The sequence below is a fragment of the Strix aluco genome, chromosome 5 (genome assembly GCF_031877795.1).
Source record: "Strix aluco isolate bStrAlu1 chromosome 5, bStrAlu1.hap1, whole genome shotgun sequence".
NCBI lineage: Eukaryota > Metazoa > Chordata > Aves > Strigiformes > Strigidae > Strix > Strix aluco.
In genome coordinates this window covers 25,661,470-25,686,155 of record NC_133935.1, presented here as the reverse complement: position 1 = coordinate 25,686,155, position 24,686 = coordinate 25,661,470, and the positions used below count along the sequence as shown (strand labels likewise).

Here is a 24,686-nt window from a genome sequence, read left to right as displayed (position 1 = left end):
GAAATTACAATTCTGACAAAGTATTAGAAAATTTAACTGGTGGTGTCGCTTTCATTTTCGCTTCATTAAAGAACAAAATGCTTACCGCTGATCTACATAAACAAACTTTCCATCCATGGCAAATCGTGTAACAAATTCTGTTGCTTTGACGTTTATCTCTCCACTCTTTTGTGGAACAATATAAGGGTGTAACCTCCCAATTGCAACAAGACAGTTAAAGTTACTACTGTCCTTTTCTACATCATTTTCCTCTTCTACTCCCACTTCATTAGGAGCCCAGTTCTTCATATACCCAGTACAGTGAATGGTACAGTATTTTCTGTGATCTAATAAAAAGAAATGAAATAAGAAGCAGTCATGGTTCAAAAAGTAAACTGAATTACTTTTTTTAATCACCATGAGACCAGCAACTATATTTTATGCTTACCTACAACAACTGTACAAGGCTACAGATAATTTTACAAAGTATTTTTAAATTAATTTTGTACTACTTAATTTTGGCTTACCTGGAGAGAGTGCTTCTAACCCTATGTAAGATTTAGGAAGACGAGTTATAGGTGTTGGAAGTTCAAACACAGTCTCACAGAAAAAAAAATGTAAACCAACATTCTGGTAACCCACATATCACTTTCTCTTTATAAGAGAATACATATAAGAGTATATGTATTGTAAATTAAAATAAACTGGAGAGGCATTCTGTAGCTTCCGAATCAATTTATCTTTTGTGAATTTGATAATCATAACCTATGCTTACTGCAACTGCTAAAAGAATCAGTTGAGACAACCACTCAAAACAACTCAGCTAATCTTCTATTTATGTTAGGCTTCTGAATTCAGTAACTATGTTTCAAAAAAATTGCCATATTCTTGATATCTGTATTCTGAACAAATTATGCTTTACATAGATTTGATTTCCTATCAACTATGGAAAACATATATCAACTCCGTAATATGAAAAAATGAGTTATCCTACTGTGACTTTGCCACAGTTTCTCAGATTGTCAAGGTGCCTTCCCAAGAAACATCTGTACAAGTTAAATTCTTATCTCACTAAGTAAGTTGGCACATTAAGGGAGACTGAATTCTGTTTACTTACAATTACAGACCTATTTTAAAATTTACTATTGTATGGTACATCTCAATAATTACAGGTTACACTGAAAAACAGAAGTAGGAGGACTTTTTCAGGGTCAAACAGTTTCAGCACACCACTGCAAAAATCAATACTAAGGTATTAAAAGCTGGAAATTACTTTTTAAAAAGATCCATTCACTGAAAACTTGACAAGAGTATACTGCTGTACAAGCATACCAAAATATGAACTAAATTAAAATTACTGGAAAAATTAATGGAATTACACTGATAAACTAACTTTACTATTAAAAGGAAAAAAAGGAAAATTCATACTTTTAAGTACACACAACACAAAGTACATCAGAAAAAAAAGTTGGTCTACTTGCTTTTTTTCCTTCAAAACAGTAGATTTTGCAGGCCTTATTCACAGTTATCTTCAAGACGACATACGTTAATTAGTTTCATTCTTCTGATCTGCTCCAGTGCTTTCAAAAATTTCCCTGAGACTTCTACAATTAGACTACAACAGACTATGCACTCCTAAACAGCCACTGTAATTCAGGTTCCTCCCTCCCTCTTTTCCAGGAATGAACAGGGAGGAGAAAGAGTACAATTAGACTGTTTTGCAAAATGGTCTCCAGTACATATTTACACTTCTCTACAGCTACTTTGTGAAGTCAGTGATAACTACAAGGGTCACACTACTGACTCAGAACTTAAATATACCAAGTTTCAAGACAGAAAGCCCCCACTTCATCTAGGTTTTAATACCTTTCTTCTTTGGGTTGGGCAAGCACTCCTTCTCTTCTTTGACTGTGGTCCTACTACATTTAATCCGACAGAAGAAGGAACGTCGAGCACCAGAATTCAGTCGAGTTGGTCCAGCTTGAAAATCTGTGTGTACTTGCAAGCCAGCTTACAGAAATTTAGTAGAGTAGTTTAAAAAACAAAATCCAACAATAAAAGTTCAGAATACAAGACTTTTTTTCATTTTAGCTTCCAGTACATTCTCCTTACTGTTTAGCTGCCTAAATTTTACAATTAAAAATGAAAAAAGTCTAATAACTTAAATAGGGCAAAGAAAACCTGACTGTCACACAGATTACAAAATTAAAAAGAACTACCAAACTATTTTTAAACCCTTATTGATATTCCAAATGGTATTTTAATAAATATGCTTTATAAACTTTCAACTTCTATTTGGTACAATGAAGACCTGCAAAAATGCTTATAAAAGCCAGCTATAAAACAGTCATTAGCTGCAGAGTACATAATGCTTTCCATATTAGAAATAACTGTAAACAAAATAAGACTTGGTTAAATTAGGATTGACACTTAGCATTTTCAGAGAAGACAGTGATTCTTGATTTTGAAGTATTTTATCCCATGTTCGACTACATCAGGTCTTTTGTACTGACAAGACCTATTAAATACAAGAAAAAAAAGTAGTATGCCTGGTAGGAAGAACGTCAGACCGCATCTTGGTAAATGTTTTAACAATGCAAACTTCAGTAATTCTTATTCTCTAAAAGAAATTATTTTCTGGGCTAGCTTTTAAACTGTAAGTGCATTCTAAGCAGCAGATAAGCATGCAAATATGTTTGGTTCATAGAAATTATACCTCAAGTTTGTACATCTATGCACGTACAAACACATGAATATGTCCAGCATAATAACTAGATTTAATAATATCTCTTTAAAAAAATCTGAGCACATTCAAATATGACTTACTTTTCCCATCTATGAGCTTCTCCCTAGGAGAGACATCAGAAGAAGAAAGTTGCTCCTTAACTTTTGCAACATCTTTTGGATGCAAGTAATCAAACAAACTTTGTCCAATTAAACTGGCCTATTAAAAAAAAAAAAAACAACAAAGAACAAAAAAACCAAAAGAAACAAGAACCACATTGTTTTAGAACAGGACCCCACACATACTGTCTCGGAAAAACAACTTTTACACCATTAAAAAAAAAAGTCAAATACCACAGTTACTCTAAACTTCAATATTTTGATCCACATTTAATTTGCCATTGTTTAATATTATTTTTATAAAAACAGGGTAGTAAAAACATCATTTGTTACTTCCCCTTTGAAAAACAGCAGATTTGGTTGGATAATAAAAAACAGTTCTGTAAAACTAAATGTTTTATTTATGTACATAATATGATTCCTGATCCTATCTGAAGAAAGGTTATGCACAAAATAACTCTACTCACAGATTATTGTGGGGCAAGAAGGTAAGGAAACAGGAAGAAATATTCATGCTACCTAATGACTCTGAGCTCTAGTTTGGTTGGACAAAATGGCACCACTGAGCCAGGAGCTGCCTGGAAGTAGGGGTCAGCTCACTTCATCACTTTAGCAGGGGATATTTACAAGAATCTCTCTAGCTGGGATCCATTCAACCTGCTGACTGCTGCTTTAAAGCACTACTGTAGGTAGCACCACTTTCTTTTGAAACAGGAAGCAATTCTCACAGAAGTGGGCTGATATGGGTTTTTTCATTGCTTACCTTCACCATAGCAGATTAAATCAATGGGTAGAAAGGAGCTATGTTGACAAGCAGTATTCTAGATTCAAATTGTAACTCATTCTGGACCCATGCCACTTGCTATGTGATCACTGCATACATAAAGGGGAGCACTTTTCCAGTAAGCCAGAGTCAGAAATGGGTTTAATGAAAAGCTTCTAAGAAAGCAGGATAGACATAAAGCCTCTTTCATTTGCCCAGTCCCCACCTACCCCTAATGCAAAGGAAAAATGCTGAGTGCCACTGAGAAAAGCTAATAGCAGCCTTGTCAAAATATACAGGTGTAACAAACAGATTAGGCTGCAGGATGGGATTCATAACCTAGAATGATTCCCAAATAAGCTAATAAATTATGGGTTGACAGTCATGCTTTCTGAACCTCTTTGGCTGGAATAGCAAAGATCTTATGGGTCTGGAAGTAGATATATGTCTGATGTGAGAGACTCCAAAAGGTACTTCTACACTAAATTTACTCAAGAACTATTTTTTTTTTTTAAACAATCTGCTTTATACTTGTTCCCATGATTCATTTCACTTTAATTTAAAATGATATAGTTTGGTTTTTTTTTAAAAAAAATACAGAACAGAGTCCAGAGTCCTTCCATTTATGGAGAAAATGAACACAGCACAAACGGTTTCAAAGTTACAGAAGTAGACAGATGGAAGCACTAACTGGTCTAGCCTCTGTTTTTGGAACAGAAGCCATACATGAACACGTTATCATGCCTTGATTATCTGGTAATTGTCCATGATGTTAAATGTCAACTAATGGAAGTTACTTAGAGTTTTCCTATTTCTCTTATTCTACAGGCTAAGCTAGCTCACATGATCTCGTTTTTCCTTCAAGTTAAGAGTATATGCACAGATAGTTATTGTGGATGAGGTGTTATGTAGTGCATCCAAACATAAAGGCACTACAAGGAAAGCTTTAACTTTCACTGCTGAACTACCAATCTTCCTTGGACTAAAAAAAACCCCTCAAAAATCACTTCACCATTTAAAAGAAAATCTCTTGGAGATAGAAATTAGGACATCTACAAATTATCCCTTCCTCGCAAACTAGCAGTTTTCTTAAGGATGATCAGTTGAAAACTGGTGCTATTACTCAGGTCAGGAACACTGACTGTACTTGCAAATATTTTGTTCCATGATATTCAGCCTTACTCTGAAGGAGGTTAAATCAAAGAAATTCCAAAAAATGATACATAAGGACTGTTTTTCAGTAATATACAATAAAATGTAAAAGTTTAGAAATTTCTAAGAAAATGAAGGTAAAAGCAAACCAAGAAACTCAATTATAACCACCTGATCGTAATTAAGTATTTTGCAAACTGATTCTGAGACAAACAGAATTTTTCCTCTGTTGCATCCAACCACAAATAGGAATCCATCTGCAGCCTGAAAATATAGAGATACTGTCTTTAGAAGCATACAATTAAAATATACAATGAATATTGATGACTACAAGGAAGCACACTTTTAAACCCAACTTTTTTAATTAAATAATCTATAAATCACACCAAAAAGCAATTAAGATTTCAAGGACCAAATCAGACCTTCAACTACAGACAGCTAAAGCTTCTTAAACCCAGCTTTGGGAAAAGAGGCAGCCAGCTGCAAAACAGCTTAACTTGGGAGTCACATTACAGATCTTGGCAAAGTCTGTCATTGCAGCAAAGGAAAAAGAAAACAGTTGCAAATGAGAAAGGGTAAAGGGGTGTGGATATATGACAAAGTGTGAAAAAAAGAAGAAAAAGTTTCTTTCAGGTATTATTTCTGCATCTTTTTCAAAGTACATAATCAAAAATTTAAATGAAGGAGAGCAAACAACTGCAAGTATATTTACACGTAATTAAAAGCATTCTCTACTGCATGCAGACTTCAATATCAACATAAAAAAATTTATGTATTAAATATGCAGACTGTATACAGATTCATTATCCCTTCAAGGGCTGCTCTCTGCCATACTCACAAATCATCTTCTGTACTCCATAATGAAAAAGCCTGTATAGTGTACAGAGTTTATAAACTAGTACTTATCAAGTACATCAAAGCACTTGCTTGAAGATGGGAAGAAGCAGCACTCTTCAACTAAAAACTCAAGTTAACAGCAAGCTTTAATAAGGATATTATTTAACTGAGAGTTTCCTTCCACTTACCCTAAGGATTAACTGTTGGATCTCATCATCCTTTAAAAATGAAGGTTTATAGCGGACTTCTGAATAGGAGCTAGTGGAACCTGGAAAACAGATTATTTGTAGACATAGCGTCAGAAGTTACACTTTAAATTTACTTTTAACAGAGTTATACTTGTTTTGTATTTTATAAATTTTCTTTGCAACTACAACAGCTGAATAAAATAAAAATCCTAAAAATATTAAAAATAAAAAAACCCTCTTAAACATATGGTGGTAATGAATATGGGCACACAACCAGTTTTTTTCTTGCCCTTTACTTAAAATAAATCAAGAAAACTTCTGCCCAGATATCTTCAATGTACAGAAATTATACATTATGACAACTGAATTTTTGAGAAGCATTTCATAGGCTTATTTCAGAATCCTTAACATTTGCTGAATCTGAATAATTCCAAAGTTATCAATTGTCTTCTGGCATGAATTATGCTTCATTAGTACTATATATCCAACAATCCAAAGAACACTCTACTGTAGTTGAGTGTCTCACTAAAAGTAGTGAGACTGATGCACTATATTTACTGTTCTAGCATCTGTGGCAAGTACACTAAAATAATTTTTAGTCATTATAACCATTTCCACATTTTCTAGTTATTTTTTGAGGTAAACAGAAGTTGGTCTTTCCAGCAAATTTCAGCATTCACTATAATTCCACATAGTATCTTCTACTTTCTTAAAACATTTGTTTTGAAGATACATGTAACTGTGCTGGATGGAATGCAGTTTTCATATACTCTTGTTCAAATACAAATGTTTGAGCTGAAGATTTCTTGTAGATGCTTGTTTAAACTGCAAGTGCAATTACTGCTCTGCTAATTTGTCACATTATTTCTTTACACAAAATTCTCAGCCTGCTTGGACCAATGGGCCCATAGAAAACCCCTCCAACCTAAATCATTCTATGATTCTATTACTGTCAAGTTTGTAGCATAATTAATTTCTTACACTTCTGTGACTTAAAACTAATAGGTTTCTTATTAGATATATTTATTTACAATAAATTTTTTTGCAATGCAGTCTTTGATCTTTGCTTAGAGTTGACCAAATTATTATTCTGAAACAGTGCTGCCAAAAAAACAAATCTTGTGTGCTGCTGATAGATTATGTAATATGTATATTTGGACATAATTTTTTTAGGGGAGGAAAAAAACATCTCAAAACCTAGCAATAGTAAAAGGAGAGGAAAGACTAGATCCTGGTTTGATCCCGACACTGAACTATTCCCTGAGATCCATGATTACTTTAACTTTGCTAGCTGACTAAGGATATAAATTTTTGGTAACTCCTTTTTCTTGGTATTCTTTAATAAGTCATGGTGTTTAAGACTTCAATGTAATCAAAGTCATCAACCATTCTGTTAAAGTATGTTTTGTCTTGCAACATTCCTTATGACTACTGTTCTTGCAGGCAACAAAACAAGTTTCAAAGATGATTATGTCCAAATGCAGTTTCTTCTTTAGCTTTATGCAACTGCTTTTGGTTTTATGAAATTACACCGTGCAAGACTTAACCTATCACTGAAGTGAGTTCCCCATGCTTCCTACCAGTGCACACTGGACGAACAATTCATCAGAAGTATTTGATATTTTATAACTTGGCTTTCAACATAAAACCTTCCCAAAATTTTAGCTGTAGTTGGGTTTTTCGGTTGGGTAGTGTGGGGTTTTTGTTTGTTTTGTTTTTTAATGGTCTTTTTCATGAGCTTGTGAATTTCAAAGTCAACAGATAAATAAGAAATGCCAATACAGAGACAAAGGGTTGATGCAATCATAAACATGGGAATAACAAACAGGAGTATGAAGACCATTTGCTTCTTGTCCTGGTTTAACCAGGATAGGGTTAAGTTTCCCCAGCAGTGGGGGGGGAGCTCTAGACGGGTTATTCAGACACCATGCGGACGTCACATCCTGGCGCGTCACACTTTCCTGGCGCGGGAGCGCGGTGCACGTGTGGTTTTGTACATCTGCTCCTCTCACTGCTGTATTTGGTAGCTATTTTGCTCTGTTCATTGCTATCACTATTACTGTTATTGTTATTGCTGTTGTTTGTTGTGTTGCTATTGCATTGTTGTATTAAACCTTTCCTTATTTCAGTCTTGGGGCTTTGTATTTCACTCCCTTTGTGGGGGAGGGGCAGCGGCCGCGTGGTCTCAGACCCCAGCAGGGGCTAAACCACCACACTTCTCTATTAGCAGTACAGCTGTTGGCATGGGCACAGAACCAAAGGTATTACTGTTACAAAAAGTATGATGGAAAGTGGAGAGTTACAGAACACATGTTTACTTTGGGAGTTGGAAAATAACAAAAGACAGACTTGCTTGATCATTTTAATCTTTAAAAAGAATCAAGGAGTGATTCAATTGCAAGGCATACCCTTAGCAAACAGAAAATATCAGACATTGAAGGGTGGCTTTTTCCTGCTATACTAAGCAAAAAGAAGAAACGAAGTTCTGGACGCTGCTAATACGTAAATTTAAATAAAGAACAGAATCCAGCAAGGAAATGTAAAATAAATGACCTTTGATTTATTTAACATCAAAGAAGATACACAGTCTAACTCCTGATAGAGCAAGGACTTTCAGAATTAGCTTTCTAAAACCCACCTTTTAAAGATTTTAAATGTTGTACAGCCATCCGTAAAACTGTAAGCTTGTCTAGCTTTCGTGCCATGGGACTGCACTGAGGTATCATAGCAGACAATTCCTCTATCAAATTATTCATTTTGTCTCTTCTTCGTTTCTCTGTTTGACTGTGAGCCTCTCTAAGAAGAAAAATTATTTTAAGAAAGACATAGAACATATGATTTTTCCCATAATGTCCATCAATTCAATTTTGGGAATGGAACATATCACAAGAAGTACTAGTGCACTGAAAAAGTTTTTCATACACTACTTGTATTTGATAATTGAATTGGATTCACTTGTCAAGTGAAAGCAGAAATGGTCACAATAATGATGTGAAATAGTAAGGGGGGAAAAATTATCTCAAGCAACAACTTGACTATATGTGGCTGGAACAAGAGGTCCTATGAAGACTTATAAAAGTTGAATTCTTCTTGTGATCCTTGATGTCCAACTGAATACCTTGACACCTTACCATATACCAGAGAACTTCTGATGCCCAGTAACCACTGGAAAACATTTCTGCTTGCTGGCCCTGTCTCTACCTGGCCTGTATAACCAAGATGGGGTATTCATTCTACTGCTTTCTTTTTTTTTCTTAAAGAATGCTCTCAGCACTTGCTAAAGCATCTCTGAACTCTATTTTATGCAAGCTCACAACAATCTGAGATGAGCAATGTCTCCTTGTTACCTCATTACCTTAAAAATTACTCAGATTGAAGACAGACACAAACACAAGCATTTATTCATAGCACAGCAGAAGCGACAATACATTATGTGCTTATAGGAGATGTAGCAGAAACTGAAAGAAAAAGCTATGTCTCATGTAATTTCACCAGAGGTATTTCAGAAAGCTTTCACCTTCATTCATTTGATAAGGTGGTAGAAAGGGCTTCAGTCTCTCTGCATCCCGTGTGTCTCAGGTTTCATTTCTTGGTAAGCCTCTGTCCAAGAACTCAACCACAGAAAGAGAGCTTCTCTGCTTGGACAGTTTTAATCACAAACCCCCTTCTAAGGCACATGACAGTGCATTTAACAAATATATTTGTATCTCAGATCACCTTTTCTTTAATTCTTTCTATGGGAGTATGTTAGCTTTTATAGTCAATCTCCTCCCCTCTAACACCCTCTGGTAGATCAAGAAAAGTTTAATTCATTCGATTCCCTCCTTACCCAAAAGACAAGCTAGTCACCCAACTAAAACCAAGATTATTTTCCTTTCTGACTGAGAATGCATACAGTGGTAGTTAACCAAACTGTGGGACAACAAGTTTTGGATAACTGATCTCCAAAACTCTTTCTTAGGCATACTGTAACAGAAGGTATCAAAGGTAATAGAGTTAACTACACCTGGCCTATTGAGAAAGAACAAAGTACAGTTTTAAAGACCTAGTCTTCTATTATTTTTATTATTTTTCCCAAAACCAAATCCCTTCTCCACACAAATAATTCTGGGTCATTCATCCAACCAGTTACCTTTACTCTCTCTAAAGTCTTTTTTAAAATTTAATTTTATCAGTTATTCTCAGCTCTACAGGTTCACCCAACTTTTCCTTCGTGTCAGGTAGGAACAATCAAGTAATATATTGTGTATGCTCCTTGAACTGTGAAACTCAGGAAGACAGATACAAACATATGGGGAAAGAGGACAATCTTCCACATCTCTAGGAGTCAATATGGAGTTACAGAAACCTGAACAGGTGGATGCAGAAATTCAGGTGATGACTAGATGATTCAAAAAGCCTTCTGTTACATTCCCTGGTTACAAAGGGAAAGGGAGAAAAGCAAACTCCTCAATAAGCTTGAGAAAAGAAACACTGGAGGGAGGTAACTTAAGCAAACCTTCAAAGAGTCTTTTAATTATTTTTTTCCTTCAACTAATGAACCAAAACTTAAGGAAAAAAAATTAACAATACAACATGAAAGTTATTGAAACAGTGTGCAAAACAGATTCTTATAAGCAAGATTTTACTCAGTAAATAAAAATGAATTTTGGATTTAAACAAAAAGACTGTGAATATATTTTGGAATGCTTCAATTTCTTCCATCTTATTTAAATTACAGAAACACTTCATAATTATTAGCACACTGTATAAATAATGCTTTTGACAGCAGAGTGGATTTCGTATTTCTGCTTTGACATCTCTGCTCATATGACAAATGAAAGATATTTTCAAAACAACTTTATAAAACAGCTCTGGTTTTACTCAGTGCTTTGTCTATACTTTAAAATATTTGTTTGGATGAATCATGACTGCATTCAGTCACACAGTGTTTCAAATCTTACAACTGCTTTAGGTGAATTTCAATTTGGATTCAGTTAAGATGCGAATTTGAAGTGCACTGGCAAACCTTGAATAATTCTCTATACAAAAACTTGTTCCAGAACAAGAAGTCTTTGTCATGCTTTAGCTGAATCCATTTTCATGTGGGATAAATTTTAAATACCTCCAAGTGTAGACAAATCTAGAAAAAAACAATTCTCAAATTCATACAGACTGAGGATCAGCTCCTCCCTTTACATACAGCTTGAGACTACTGCATTTAATTCTCACCTTGAAAATTTTAACCCAAGGCTTTTTCTATGTGAGATATTCTGCAACACAGCTTTCATTAGAATTAGTAGAAAATAAAATCCTCAAGGAAGCTCTAAAAATTACTATACATTTAGTGGGGGGAAAGGGAAAGTTTACTGTTAAATATTTGACAGTTTTAACAAATGTTACCCAAACTCATATTTTACTATTATGAATCCTAGTATTCACTAGCAAAATGTACATTTATTGTAAATTAGTACCTGAAATCTTTTATTTTAACATGTTCTTCATCTTCACTCCTAAAGAAAACAAGATAGAGATTCTTACATTGCATATTTAATACTAGACACTTCTTTCCTCCCATGAATTCAAGAAGATACAGAAAATGTTACAAATTCACTATGGCTCTAACAAAAGCAAGACCACAAAAATTCCTAAACCAAAAATGATCTAGCAAGTGATGCATAACAGAAAGAGACCAAAGCATAACTTCCAATATTCACAGTCATGTGAGCATATTATGGGGATATTTCATAATTACGGGGCTATTTTTATCCTGGAGAACACAACAGTAATGGAATATTCAAATAATTTAAGTCCAGGCTTGATTTTAGTTTTTATTTAAAATTTTTACAAGAGGGATCATCCATTCATGTTTTTATTTCTGAAATCTTCCTGTCAAATGATGAAAAAAGCAACCATAGCCCAGACTGGGCCTAAAATACATTTTAATTGCACATGGTTAGGAAAGGTAAAAATTAAGTATTTTTCCATACCATACAGCAATGACTGAAAAGTCTATGTCATAAAACTGTAAATGGAAGACAATCATAGTGTCTGTATCATGAACATATTTGGCAGCAGGAAAATATAAAGGATGATTCAAACATGTTCTTTCTTCTTCCCTAAGATCACTGTATTCTTCACCACCACCTATTAAGAACATCAGAACACGGCCTAATAGTTATCTTGCCAGTTCAGTACAAGCAATTTGATACTTGCGGAGACAGTTCCCATACAAATACTGGCTACTCTTTTCCTTGAAAGAAAAACTGATACAAATATTTTTAATCTTTCTACAGCAGTCCTTCAGCTATTTTTAATTCAGCAGTGGAAACATCTCATGCAGTACTCTAAACTCCATTCCAGAGGAGAGACCTGCTAGTCTATAACCATTTTAGAAGAGGCATATGTCGTACCAGAAAGATTATAAGGAGACAGGCCAATCAGTCAGCAGGTGCTTCCTATGAGGAAACGGAAGTAGGAAGTAGAAGGACAGTTGGAGATTACAGCTTTAGGAAAGACCCAAAAAGCTGCTTCCACCTGTAACTAAGCACTGACCCTGGTGGAGGATCCAGCAGCCAGAGCCAAATTAACACACCATTTAGAGATCCAGCTCTTCAACCTGGGATTTCACTGGAACCCAGGAATCTTCTAGACAATCTGATAAACCCAGATACAGGAGTAGTTTGGGCTCACAAGACCCTAAGACTTTTCTTCAGTGAAACTGTTTCAGATTTAGACAAGTTAGCATTAGTTAGTATTTTTCTTTCATTTTAAAACAAACTTTTACTGGAAATGTGCATATAGTATGAACTCTGACAGAAGTTACCTTGTCTGACTGTAAGAGAAGAGGTAAGGGTAAGACAGTCCAACTGCAATGCAGCATGTGGCCTATTAACTAACTCTCCTTCTCCCTCAGGAGCTCCACTTGGGGAAGAAACTAGAACAAATTTGCTGCTCAAGCAATCAGTCACAGTCTTCAATGGATTTATATAGCCTCCATCCTAACAGCTGTGCTGTTACTGATATAAATAGATAGATTAAAACTATCTTGACTACATGAACATAGGGTGAAACTCTACCTCATGGCTATAATGTAGATATATTTAATCGGTACTAGAAGAACAGAATCTGTATTAACCAGGAAAAATTAAAGAATACCAACTTTCCCTCTATTTTTTCAATTGATTTATTAAACATACTTCCCCATTTCTTCTAAAGTGGAAAGAGAGGTTTTAAAGACATAAGAGAAGTATTTTTATTCACACTTTTCCATCATGAGCATGATGGAAAAAATCCACAAAGAAACAAACAATTTATCCCCAAAGAAAGATTTTTATACTACCCAATAAGCCACGTACTGGCACTGACTACCCTGCAGAAAGGGGTCTGGGGGTGCTGGTCACCAGCAGGCTCAATAGGAGCCAGCAGCGTGCCCTGGCAGCCCAGAGGACAAACTGCACCCTCAGGTGCATCAAACACAGCATAACCAGCCAGTCAAAAGAGGTGATTATTCCGTTGTATTCAGCATTGGTGCGGCCTTGCCTTGAATACTGTGTGTGGTTCTGGGCCCCACAATTTAGGAAGGATGTTAAGGTCCTTGAATGCATCCAGAGGAAGGCAACAAAGCTGGTGAAAGGGCTTTCCTATGCGGAATGACTAAGGACTTTGGGCTTGTCTTAGTTTGGCAAAAAGGAAGCCAAGGAGCAACCTCATTGCTCTCTACAGCTTCCTGAGGAGGGGACACAGAGAGGGAGGTGCTGATCCCTGGGATCCAGTGATGGGACACATGGGAATGGTTCAAAGCTGCACTGGGAAGGTTTAGACTGGACATTAGGAAGCATTTCTTTACTGAGAGGGTGGTCAAACACTGCAACAGACTTCCTAGAGAGATAGTTGATGTCCCAAGCCTGTGAGTGTTTAAGAGGCATTTGGACAATGCCCTTAACAACATGCTTTAACCTTTGGTGAGCCCCAAATTGGTCAGGCAGTTGGACTAGATGATCATTGTAGGTCCCTTCCAACTGAAATATTCTATTTTATAAAAAAGAATACTGCACAGCTACATATAAACAAATATATCTTCTAAGTGAGGTATTCAGGTGCAGAAAAAGAAATCACAACAAAGTAACCAGGTAATCAATAACTATCCTGTAACATACCTACACAAAGGGTTTACTTATGCTGCACAGCCAAACTCACCTCTGGTTTGTCACCATATAATAGCGTTATTTTAACATAGTTGTGGTAGTTCTGTTTTAAAAAGCACTTGACGAAGTTAAACAGACAAAAAATGTTTCCATGCACCAGTCCTAGAAGAGTATGAGACCTTTCCTTCACCTCTGTAGTTGTCTTCTTTAACTGTTACTTGTAATTTGTTCCCATTCTTACCTTAACTTCAATACTAACAAGTCTGGTAAATCTACAAGCAAGTCAGAGTATCTTCTTAGAAAGAAATATCATGAAACCTTAACACTAAATGGACCTGTTAATTAGTTTTATCACTTTGTGCTGTACAAAGACCTGCCCTTAGACAAAGCATTCCTTAAGGCAAACCATACAGCTCATCTAATCAAACAGATAAATGTGCCATGTTTATAGCACTGAAAGCAGAAATGGATTCATTTATAAAAAGTACCTTTTCTGAGGATCACCATCAACTTCAACTGTATCCCTGCAGAAACAGGTAATAAGGTAATCAAAATGTAGTTTGAAGCACAAAAAGATGACTTAATATACCCAATGAAAAAAAGCCACAGAAAAATTTTAGTGGAAAGCCCACTCGATTAGTTATTTTCAGCAAGAACATTAGTTTTTAGAAACTAATTACTACTTCTTATAAACCAATACTTTTTCAATTAGTATTTCAACTTGGGCTTTTTCTTTTTTATGACACAAGTTTCATAAAATCTGAGATAGATCCAAACTTCAGGGAAACACTATTGATGAACCAGCACTTTTACTGAACAGGGAAAAATTAACAAGTGCTACTGAAAAAGAATGGAGACTTTTTTTTTCCAAAACTAATATATTTCTGGGGTTTTCAGTGATTTACAGGATACACTTGAATCTCCAAGTTGACAATTGTATCAACATCCACAGCATGGCCACATTCTGTAGATCAATGGACTACATATGGAAGAAGCAGTGATTAAAGAGAACTGCTTCAATAATCCTAAATACATATACATTTCCTACCTTGCCCCCAACCCCACCCCACCCCCCAGCTTTTAAAACATTGATTTTCCACACTAGTTTGGAGATAATTGTAAGGCAGTAGATCTGCAGACTGACTCGTGTCCCTTACTTCTGGCTGATTAATACAGTTTTGAATAGATCACTTTAAAAAAATATTTTTCTATGTAAATGATTATTTGATTAACTGGCATGTGTTTAGCAATTATAAAACAGGAGAAAACAGTTGACAGTATTGTATCAGTAGTCAAGTATGACCCAGTTAAAAGACTGAGCACTGCTGTAGGACAGTCCTCATTTTTAGGTCACAGGTCTGTCTGGACATTTAAGTAAATGGCTGCCCTGGTCATTGAAGAAGCAGTTCTGATTCTGCAGTTCCAGATCAAAGATCTTAACTAGCAATCTTGTTTCACACTTTAAGGTGATACTCTAGTGTGTACTTGTGAGACTTCAAGCAAGTTAATAACAATTTGCTGCAAAGAGAACTTGCCTTAATAGCAGGCAAAGGAAAAAAAAAACCCACAAGAAAAAAAAGTTTGAAATTTCGGTATTAAAGACACATTACCCAGACACCTCAGGCCAGGAAATGGTATTATAGAATCCTACATATAACCCTTAGATTTAAGGATTATTTTTTCTATTTTTAATAACTCAGGACTGTCAAATAATGCATTCGGAAGAAATTGTAATAAATAATGGTAATAAATAAAGGAAAGAGGATTAGACAGTTACCATCTCGCACAAATAACAGATGAATGTCTCAAATTTATGTTGAGACACAAACAGAATCGATTTACTTACTGGTTATCAGAATCACTTCCTTTGCGCTTCCTTGGAATCTCAGACACAGACGCACTGAAAGAAGTGGTGGTAGCAGGCTTAGTTATTGGATTCATGAGGCTGAGGACTCCAGAAGCAACGCACAGATTTCCATCTATTGGGAAACTATCTGTGAATGAGAAAAATGCTCAGTGTCCAGTTAGAGCTATATCATTATGTATCTATTCTGATTTTCATCTGGGAAAAACAAAAATAAAGTCTGTGTGTGGCTTCTATGCCTCTGACACAAAAACCATAAAGGCTGCACTGCTACAACCTAAGTACAGAAAAGAGTACATCGTCATCCCACAGTCCTGTAACAATCTCATCAACCCAATCAACACACCAGTGCAATATAAAATACACCTATTCTCCTCCTTACACAATCTTAGCAGACTACACTTAAATCCCCCAAGCACCTCAAACATCCTGCTGCAAAATCACAAGATGTGGCATTAGTTAACAGATCAAAATCGTGTGACTAACACTAAATTAAGCTTAATATATAGTGAACTCTGTCTTTTAAACAAGCTGGACATCCAAAAACTGAAAGTTTGCCATAACTATGTTTCTGACATAAAATCTATAATTACACATAACATCAGTTGGAAGAGTCCTGAAAGCTTGTCAAGTTCTACCTCAAAGTTCCCTTCACAGTTCTCCTCTCAAGGAAAACTGCTTTGTTTCTGGGAGGGACAAAAGAGAAGTCACAAGCCAAAATAATCCTAGCAACCGACTGGGAAAGCAAAACAGTCTCAAGGAATCTAAGCACTATTGAACTTCTTTTTTTTTTCCTATCTCAATGCAAAGCTATCACAAAGAATCACCCAGTTGATATTTAGGTAAAGAATCAGAATTAACTCTGTTTCAGCAAATGTAGGGACTCCTTTAGGCTTCATGTGCTAGTGAGGAAAGTATCCTATGTGATACATCTAGAAACAATAAAGAGTTAACACCATGAAGAGACACAGGAGGGATTGAGAGGTCATTTAAGGAAGTAAGCATCTCCTACTTTTAGCAGGAGGCAAAAACCCAAGATGAGTCCTCTCAAAATCCAGCAGGAAGAAAACTGGATACTTTATTGTGAGCTTTGGTTTTTTTGAGCATCTGTGCTGTCTGTAAGTGACAGATAAAAATGTGTAAGAATGACGACACACAGTGTATGTTTTTTTCCTCCTAGGCGTAAGCACATCTTACACCAGAAAAATGACCTTCTAGGTTCTCACTTTCTGTTGGAATATGACTCTGGAGGGTTAAATGAAAATAGGCTAATACTTGAACAGCTTGCCTGGTCTTCCACTAATCCTCTCTCTACCAAGTCAGACTACACAGAGTCAGCCCCTGTTTTATTTTAGAAAGCTCTTTAACTCATTAAGTCACACAGAAAGTTAAAAAAAAAAAACAAAATCAAAGAATCAATAAATACTTGACAAATAAGTAACAGCCTTTGGGCATCTGCAACAGAAAGAAAATTTGATTACTTCAAATATTCCTAACTTGAATTACATTGTGCATTAAAAACATATTAGAAGAAATTACATCATAAATACTACAAGGGCACAAATGGTCGATGTTTGAAATATTGTTGATTAAACATTACTTCATACAGTCTCGTTTTATATTTCTACTATAAATTCATGCAATTATAAAACAAACAAAAAAACCCCAACAATTCCAAAGGAACTCTTTATTTATAAAGAGTAGTTTTAATTCACTTAGGTCATAGCAGCCTATAATTACTAGATTAAGTTACTGAAGTATAATCATACTTCATGAATATTCATGAAAGACTACTTACTAAACAGAAACCTACATGTATCAAAGACAAGAATGCCTTCAGCACTACAGATCCTTTCATCCTGGAACAAAGCAGGCCAGAACAGACCCACTGACCTAAATACTCCTTTGCACACAGATGGCCAGCCTGCTTTCTAAAGCACTTCCCTTTAAAGAAACAAAATGAAATGCATCATTTACAGCTCTTCCGATTTATCCTTCATATTATCAAAATAACTAGTTTTTCCTCAGCTCAAGCACTAAATTCTGCATACTGCACTTACCTCCTTTACATTTCCTAAAAACACCCTTTTCTCTTTCTTAACTAAGAAAATCAAAGATGCCTAGATTATCAGCAACAATGACCTATTAAGAACTTCTACACTACAATTTTTAGGTGATAAATTGAATCCTAAATACTATTGCTGTGACAAACTAAATGCTATGTGAAATGCCATCCAAAAATATAAGGTTAAGAATCTGTATTGATCCCTGACATGTACAGCACACAGCATATATTCTTTATATATGTTCTTTAAGATTCTCAAAAAACCCCAAACGAAACCCAAAAAGCCCAAAACCAATGCAAAATAAAACAGAGAAATAAATTTAAAGCTTCAGAACTACCAAACTTAGTAGAAAAGTAATTATTCAGAATTTAACAGACAACAGCAAATCTTTTTAATACCTACTACTCACCGAACAAGAAGCAGACAGAAACAGTTCATAAAATAATCTCTTAGGCCTTTACAATAGCTATCATTATGACACTAGGTGATTCCAGGGTGCTTACTCTTTCCCTGAAGAGTGGCTTAATCTCATGTAGTCTCTGATCAAAGATTTCTTTACTTCTTCAGCTATACTAGTTTGGAAGAGCTGGATAAAGGATTTAAAAATCTTTGAGTTCATAAAAAGAGTGAGCTAGAATGAACCCCAGTAACCAGGATGTGCTTCTATGGTAGGAAAAAGCTGGATTCTTACCTTTCATTTGTGCACCTGGCTGAATTTCTTATGTTTTCAATTTCTGTGAACATTTTCATACCATTAACATCAAAAATAAACACCACTAAGAACACGAGAAGCAAACCTAAATGTTTCCCAATTTCATAACACCCTTGCTTCATGAAAAATAATATCCAGAAAGACCATTCTTTATTTCCTGGAAAACTGAAATCTTTAGTCAATTTTTAAACTACTAGAAACAGTTTAATTCATCTAGAGATGTTTTGTTTTACCACCCCAAGGGCTATTACTTACACTAGTCTGGTCTGCAGTCAAATAAAATTCCAACTAAGAAATGACACTTTAATTATTACCGTTCATGTCAAAGTTTTGCTAATGCCCTGGCATACTGGTAACTAAATAGTTCTTCAAATACTTACGTCTATTTATGATCTACGTTTGGCTCTCAGTATTAAGTATATGTGTTTATCTATATTAAAAATTGAAACTATTTTAAAAGTATATTATGCACATCAGGACAGATGAAAGTAATACTGAAAAAAACCACTGTAATCACTCCCTCTGCAAAAAAGCAAAGATGATCCAAACATTACAAACACACCATATGAAAAATAGCTCATTTCTAGAAAGTGTAGCAGAAATAAAAAACTATTAACACTAACTTTTGTATATTTCATTACCAGGCAAAAAAGTATTTAAGGAATGGTTATCAATACACACAGTTCTCATCACATCAACATACGGGACCATATCCTACTGAACGACGACCTCTCTTTTTTTTTTTTTTCCTCCTTGTAGAAAAACACAAGTACAGTCCCCAAGGGGTTTAGCAAGGAAGTGAACAACTGCAAATGAGCTACATGAAACTACTGTTTAGGGGTGGAATATGAAGTAAAATCATATGAAATCAACTGTATTCCTACGTTCAGCAAAGGTTCTGTGCAAATCAAATGTAATGTATTAAGAAACAAGGCTTGGAAGATTCTACAATTTTCCAATTACTGATAGTAATATTTTCTAAACGCATGCCACATTCCTGACCTGTTTTCTCCTCCAAGTTTTAAGGTTTTCAGTTGTTAAACAAACACAATCTATTAGAAAAGTCTTACAGCCAAACTCCACCAACCATAAAAGGTGAGATTCATCTGAACAAAAAGATGTCCACATCTGAACTAGCCATTCTAGTCCCTCTAGGAGGGAAGACGACACTTTCTAGGATGATTCATCTCAACCTAAAATAGATTCTTACAGTTGGCTAGAAGAAATACAACATTTCTAGGGTGATTCATCTTAATCTAAAATAGATTCCTACAGTTGGTTAGATGAAATACAGTCTAAGAGTACCTATCCCTATCTAGTAATTATACAAAACCCAAAGTAACTAGCTCAGACTTGGATATCTACTCTGTAGACATCTAAAGATAAGCGCGATGAATCCCACCCAAGGTGGCTATACCACACAATTCTTAAAATAAAACAGCCACAGACAGCACCCGTTTGTGTCACATGCAACAAGTGAAAGCCTAAAACAGTCTTTCAAAATTATTTCCTTAATAATGCACTACCACCTCACAACCTACTCACCCCCCCTATGAAAGGTTAGCTTTTCTGGCAGGGTTTACTCCTCAGAGGCTTTCTGAAAATATTACTTGTAGTACTAAAACATTATTTTGACTTTTTAGAATCATCAAAAGGAAATCATACAACATACACAGAAGCACTTCAAAAATCAGCAGAAAAAGTACACGTCATGTAGGCATTAATAAATTAAGAAAAAAGCTGTCAGTCAGCCCTCATTTAGCCAGTTTAAAAAGGAACATCTAAATCAATCTATAAGGACATTACAGTAAAATATGCTTGAAATAAAATGTCAATGAATAAGTACATTTATAAAACTTACTGGTGGCACTCCTCACAGTCTGCGAATAATGTACACACCAGACTTGGAGAAATATCGCAGCTCTGCAGCTGCTTAAGTTAACAATATGGTAACACTGGCACAAGCTTTCTAAGACAACACTTTCAATCCAGCTTCCTATTTTGAAACACTTTCTGGCAGAAGGAAAGGAGAAGAAAGAAGCTGCTTTGAATTGAAATTTCTAAGACCATGGATGCCACAGACTATTAAAATGTGTATTTTCCAAATGTATGTTCTTGGCATGCACAAAAACCTTTAGCTAGAATTTCAAGCTTTGACAAGTTTAAAGAAGTCAAAATTATGTTGTAAGTTACTGTAGTTAAAGTGGCACATAAGGGTTCTTCAGCCTAACTAGATGAGTTATTAGAATTGAATCCTACTCTCACAAGCTGTTAGGCTATGTCTACAGCAGTAAATACAATGGCATAACAGCAACAGGTCAGTAGAGAGAAGCAGCTGGTGCAGAAGCCCCTGTTTCTGATTTGCAAGTAGTACAGGGAGCTAACTCACATTTAGTCTGGTTCACTGGGCCAAAAATCCTTACGTGTTTTAAAGCTGCCTGAGCAGTCCCTTATGTTTGGAGTTGGAGCATGTTTGCTATGTGCCTGGAGTAGCACTAACTTTGCTAGAATAAAATTCTAGTTTAGTTTCTTCTGAAAGGAGTCCAGTTCATTTATAGCGAAACTGCTCTGCAAACCAAACCAATGAGCAGTAAGTGGGGATGATGGGATTCAATTCAAACCAATGCTATCACTCTGAACCAAAACACTAATGTGCACACAGCCTCTGAGTACTTACTTAAGGGCCTCAGCCTAAAGTCCTTAGGAGCACAGTCATACAAAGGAGCAGAGATATATAGACAGACACAAATCTAGGCACACAAGTCACATAAATTTTCTAAACTGAGGTACTACTCAAGATGTCAAATTGGATCCTTAAGTTTTGTCACAATTGACACAGTAATATTTTTCTTAAGATATGTCTCTGATTACTTAAGTAATTACAGATATATCTATCTATACATGCAGCACACACAGGATAGAGTTATTTGAAATTATTTGTCTCAATAGCTATGTCATGTAAATTGCTTTATTTTACTGTGGAGTTATTTTTCTAAAATTATTTTAATGAGTTCTTACTGCAGATTTTCATTAGAGAATGAGAAAACTATACCTATATCCTTACATACATATACTTCCTCACATGTATGAGGAAGAAAGTTGCAGGTGCTGTGATATGCATCACTTTACAGGTCCTGCAGATCCAAACACCTATAAAACAAAGAACTGTATTTTCTAAACAGGAGTGAGAGCTATATTAAATATTATTTTTATTTATTTTAGAGCTTTAAAATAGGACATGAAACATCTTCAGATTAGTTACAGCAAGTCTAGCATCCAGATCATAGTCCACAGTATCTCTCATTGAAAGTTGAGGCAACAATTTTCATTGGAGTTAAGTTGTGAAAACAGTAGAAATGTACAGTTCCCCCCCCCGCCCCCCGTGCCCCGCATTTTATAAGCATGCATTATGCAGGAACAAGATACAGAGACTTCAGTAATGAAGCCATCTTATGAACAACACCATACAGACAGAGAATAGTCTCTTACAGGTTAACTAAAGAACATTGGATTTGTTTTTAATATCACAAAATGATGAAAGGAAAACTTATCCTGAATTATAGAAATTTAAATCAAACATTATCATAGGCAGCTGATTATTTTCTGCATCTATTTTTACTTATTTTCACCACTCAGTAGTCAAGAATCACAACTTAGCAATGAAGCAACACATTTACTTAATAGATTTTGAACACCAAATATTTGGCCAAACCTATTAGTGTATTAAAAAGTATGACTGTAACCAGCTAATGAAGAGATACTACTACACAAGCCCTTGAAAGGCTACCCTGCCCTCCCAGTCACTTTCAGGCTCATACCATGTTGCTGATAGAAATCAAGAGTCTCCTATATCATAGTTCATTATTAAAACAAAAAAAAAAACCCCAAACAACTCTCCAATCATATACTGCTAAAGGAATGGCAGGTACCTGTTTTCTTGTAAGTTTTTGATTCATATTATTGTAAAATGCTGATTCCCATCAAGTCAGCTGCAGAACTTCCATGGTTTTAGCTGGCCCTGCAGTCCAAACAGGGAATTTTCTGCAATTCACAATGATTTGCTTCCCCCAATCACCCACCAAATTATTTCTTCTTACAATTAATTTGATTCTTAGTTGATGTGAACTTTCCAGTTTAGAAATTTGTTCTTCATAATTTGCAAGTATACCAACAATAACGTGTACACTTAAGTGAAAAACAGCTTTTAAGCAGCTAACCTTAGTATGGACCTATTCCACAAAAATTAAGATACTTTTATCTTAAAAAAGAAGAAAAAACCCATTTCTTCAAAATCTGTTAAAATAGATATAAACATAGGTAACAAAAGAAACCAGGGAGGGGGTTTTCTTTCATTGCTTTCCCAAGTCTGTTTGTAAATGGAAACATCTGCATATTTGGGGTTTTCTTTGATTATTTCCTTTCCTTACACTATGTGCATGATACAGAAACAATGAAACCTTGTTTTAAGCACAACTGAAAAGACTGCAAAAACTCTACAAAAATAACACCACCAAAACCCCACTTTGTTTTCAAACGCTAGATCACTTGCTACAAAATTATAGCCATATTTAAATAATCAAGCTGCAGATACAGAAAAACATCAATTATTCTAGACCGCCTGGATCCGCATATACATTAAAACACAGATAATAGACATTTAGAAAACAACAACTACTAAACCTAGAATGATTAGTGCTAACAAAACAGAACTGCAATGTTGACTTAGAAGAGATTTGCTCACTTCTGTTTTTCAAAACCCCGTGTAAAACACTTCTTTCTCCTCGGAGAGACAAAGCAACATACTCATTTCAAAGCAGGAGGAGCGCAAACAGCTGCTGGTGGCTTACAACGAGCCTTGTTTTAGTACCAGAAACTTATGATTAAGAACAAGGAACATAAAACCTTGACCACCATACAAGCGCGGGCATACACACACACAGAGAAGTCAAAATCACTATATCTAAAATACTAAATTATGTTTAATCTACAAAAAATCATATTAGTGTATTAGGAGCACATAAACCGGCTGTGTATCAGAAACAGTAAAGTACATTCTAAGTTAAAAAACCAAAACCATTTTTAGTCCACATCACATCAGTATGATAACACATCTATAACAGTAATAAACAGAAGCCCAGAGTGAACATTATACTCTGGATTTCTCTGTGAGTGCACAATGTAATGCCGTTGCATCCGCCCCCGTGTACCTTTATTGAAGTTGAATGGGAGAAAGGAGTTAGCAGCACTCGGGTCAGCCTTTGGACCAGCATGTCTCCAGACAACGGCGTGAATTAAAAAAACCCCACCACCACCAAGTGATACTGGGACCGCGACCCAGGGTGCCCCCAAAGAAAGGCTGTACCCCACGGACGGCCACACACAGCCTGGAGACACCCACCACGGGCACCAGCCTCCCAACAACATTCACGCAGAGCTCGCTCGTGCCACACCACGGAGGCAGACAGGCACACCCCACCCCACAAGTTACCCACGATCGCCTCACACGCACAGTACAACACACCACCCACAGCCGCTACAGCGGGACGGGGGGACACCCAGCCACTGCCCGCCAACAGCCACCCCCCAAACGGCCCCCGCCCCTACCTTCAGTGGCCCGCCGCTCCTCCTCAGCCACCTCGGCGCTTCCCGCTCCTGCCTCGGCCATGGCGGGCGGCCCGTGCCCCGCTCCACAGCGCCCCCGACACCGGCGGCATGCAGGAGGTGAGCTAAGGTGAGGAGAAAGAGCCCGTCGTGTCGGCCCGGGCGCCCCACCAGCCGCCTCCCGTCACTGGGGCCGCCTCAGCAGCACCACCGTCGCCCCGCCCGGCCCAACCGGCGGCACACTTCTCGCGAGAGTTCGGGCCGCGCGCGAGCTGGGAGCGGCTCGTGTGGCAGGGCTGGTGGTCTGGCGTGGCGGAGCGGCTTTTTCTCTCTCTGCCGCACCTCAGGCGGGCGCCCTTCCCTTATCCCCGAACAGGGTAGAAGAGGGGAAGGCTGGTGTCCTCATCTCGAGCCCTGAGACCCACGAGGGTACTCGTGGCAGTTGGACTGGCCGCCATGCTAGCCATGTTCAGTATAGGATGGAAGTGCCTACTGCTCCCTCCTGGCATACTGGAGAGCCAGGGTCGGCTTTGCCTTGGCCTGTGTACCTGTTA

The 24,686-nt window shown here is 36.5% G+C and overlaps 1 protein-coding gene across 9 annotated transcripts in view; it reads right to left on the bottom strand.

The window, feature by feature from the left end:
* The window catches only part of BMAL2 (basic helix-loop-helix ARNT like 2), a 40,160-nt gene extending 15,812 nt beyond the window's left edge, over positions 1–24,348 (bottom strand). For 5 of the 9 annotated variants that reach the window (XR_012623506.1, XR_012623508.1, XR_012623509.1 and 2 more), the window contains exons 1-10: positions 24,136–24,348; positions 15,736–15,883; positions 14,378–14,413; positions 11,217–11,255; positions 8,402–8,559; positions 5,764–5,843; positions 4,910–5,002; positions 2,806–2,923; positions 1,846–1,989; positions 86–326 (exon numbers count right to left, since the gene is read on the bottom strand). Coding sequence is in view for 3 of the 9 variants with exons in the window: in XM_074826476.1 (XP_074682577.1) it covers positions 86–326; positions 1,846–1,989; positions 2,806–2,923; positions 4,910–5,002; positions 5,764–5,843; positions 8,402–8,559; positions 11,217–11,255; positions 14,378–14,413; positions 15,736–15,883; positions 24,136–24,196 (1,118 nt within the window). In the remaining 6 variants the exon portion in view is untranslated. Of the gene's footprint in view, positions 1–85; positions 327–1,845; positions 1,990–2,805; positions 2,924–4,909; positions 5,003–5,763; positions 5,844–8,401; positions 8,560–11,216; positions 11,256–14,377; positions 14,414–15,735; positions 15,884–22,460; positions 22,554–24,135 lie in introns of those variants that run through there. The other 4 variants (XR_012623505.1, XM_074826476.1, XM_074826479.1 and 1 more) reach the window with 4 other exon arrangements.
* Between the last annotated feature and the right edge of the window lie 338 nt (positions 24,349–24,686).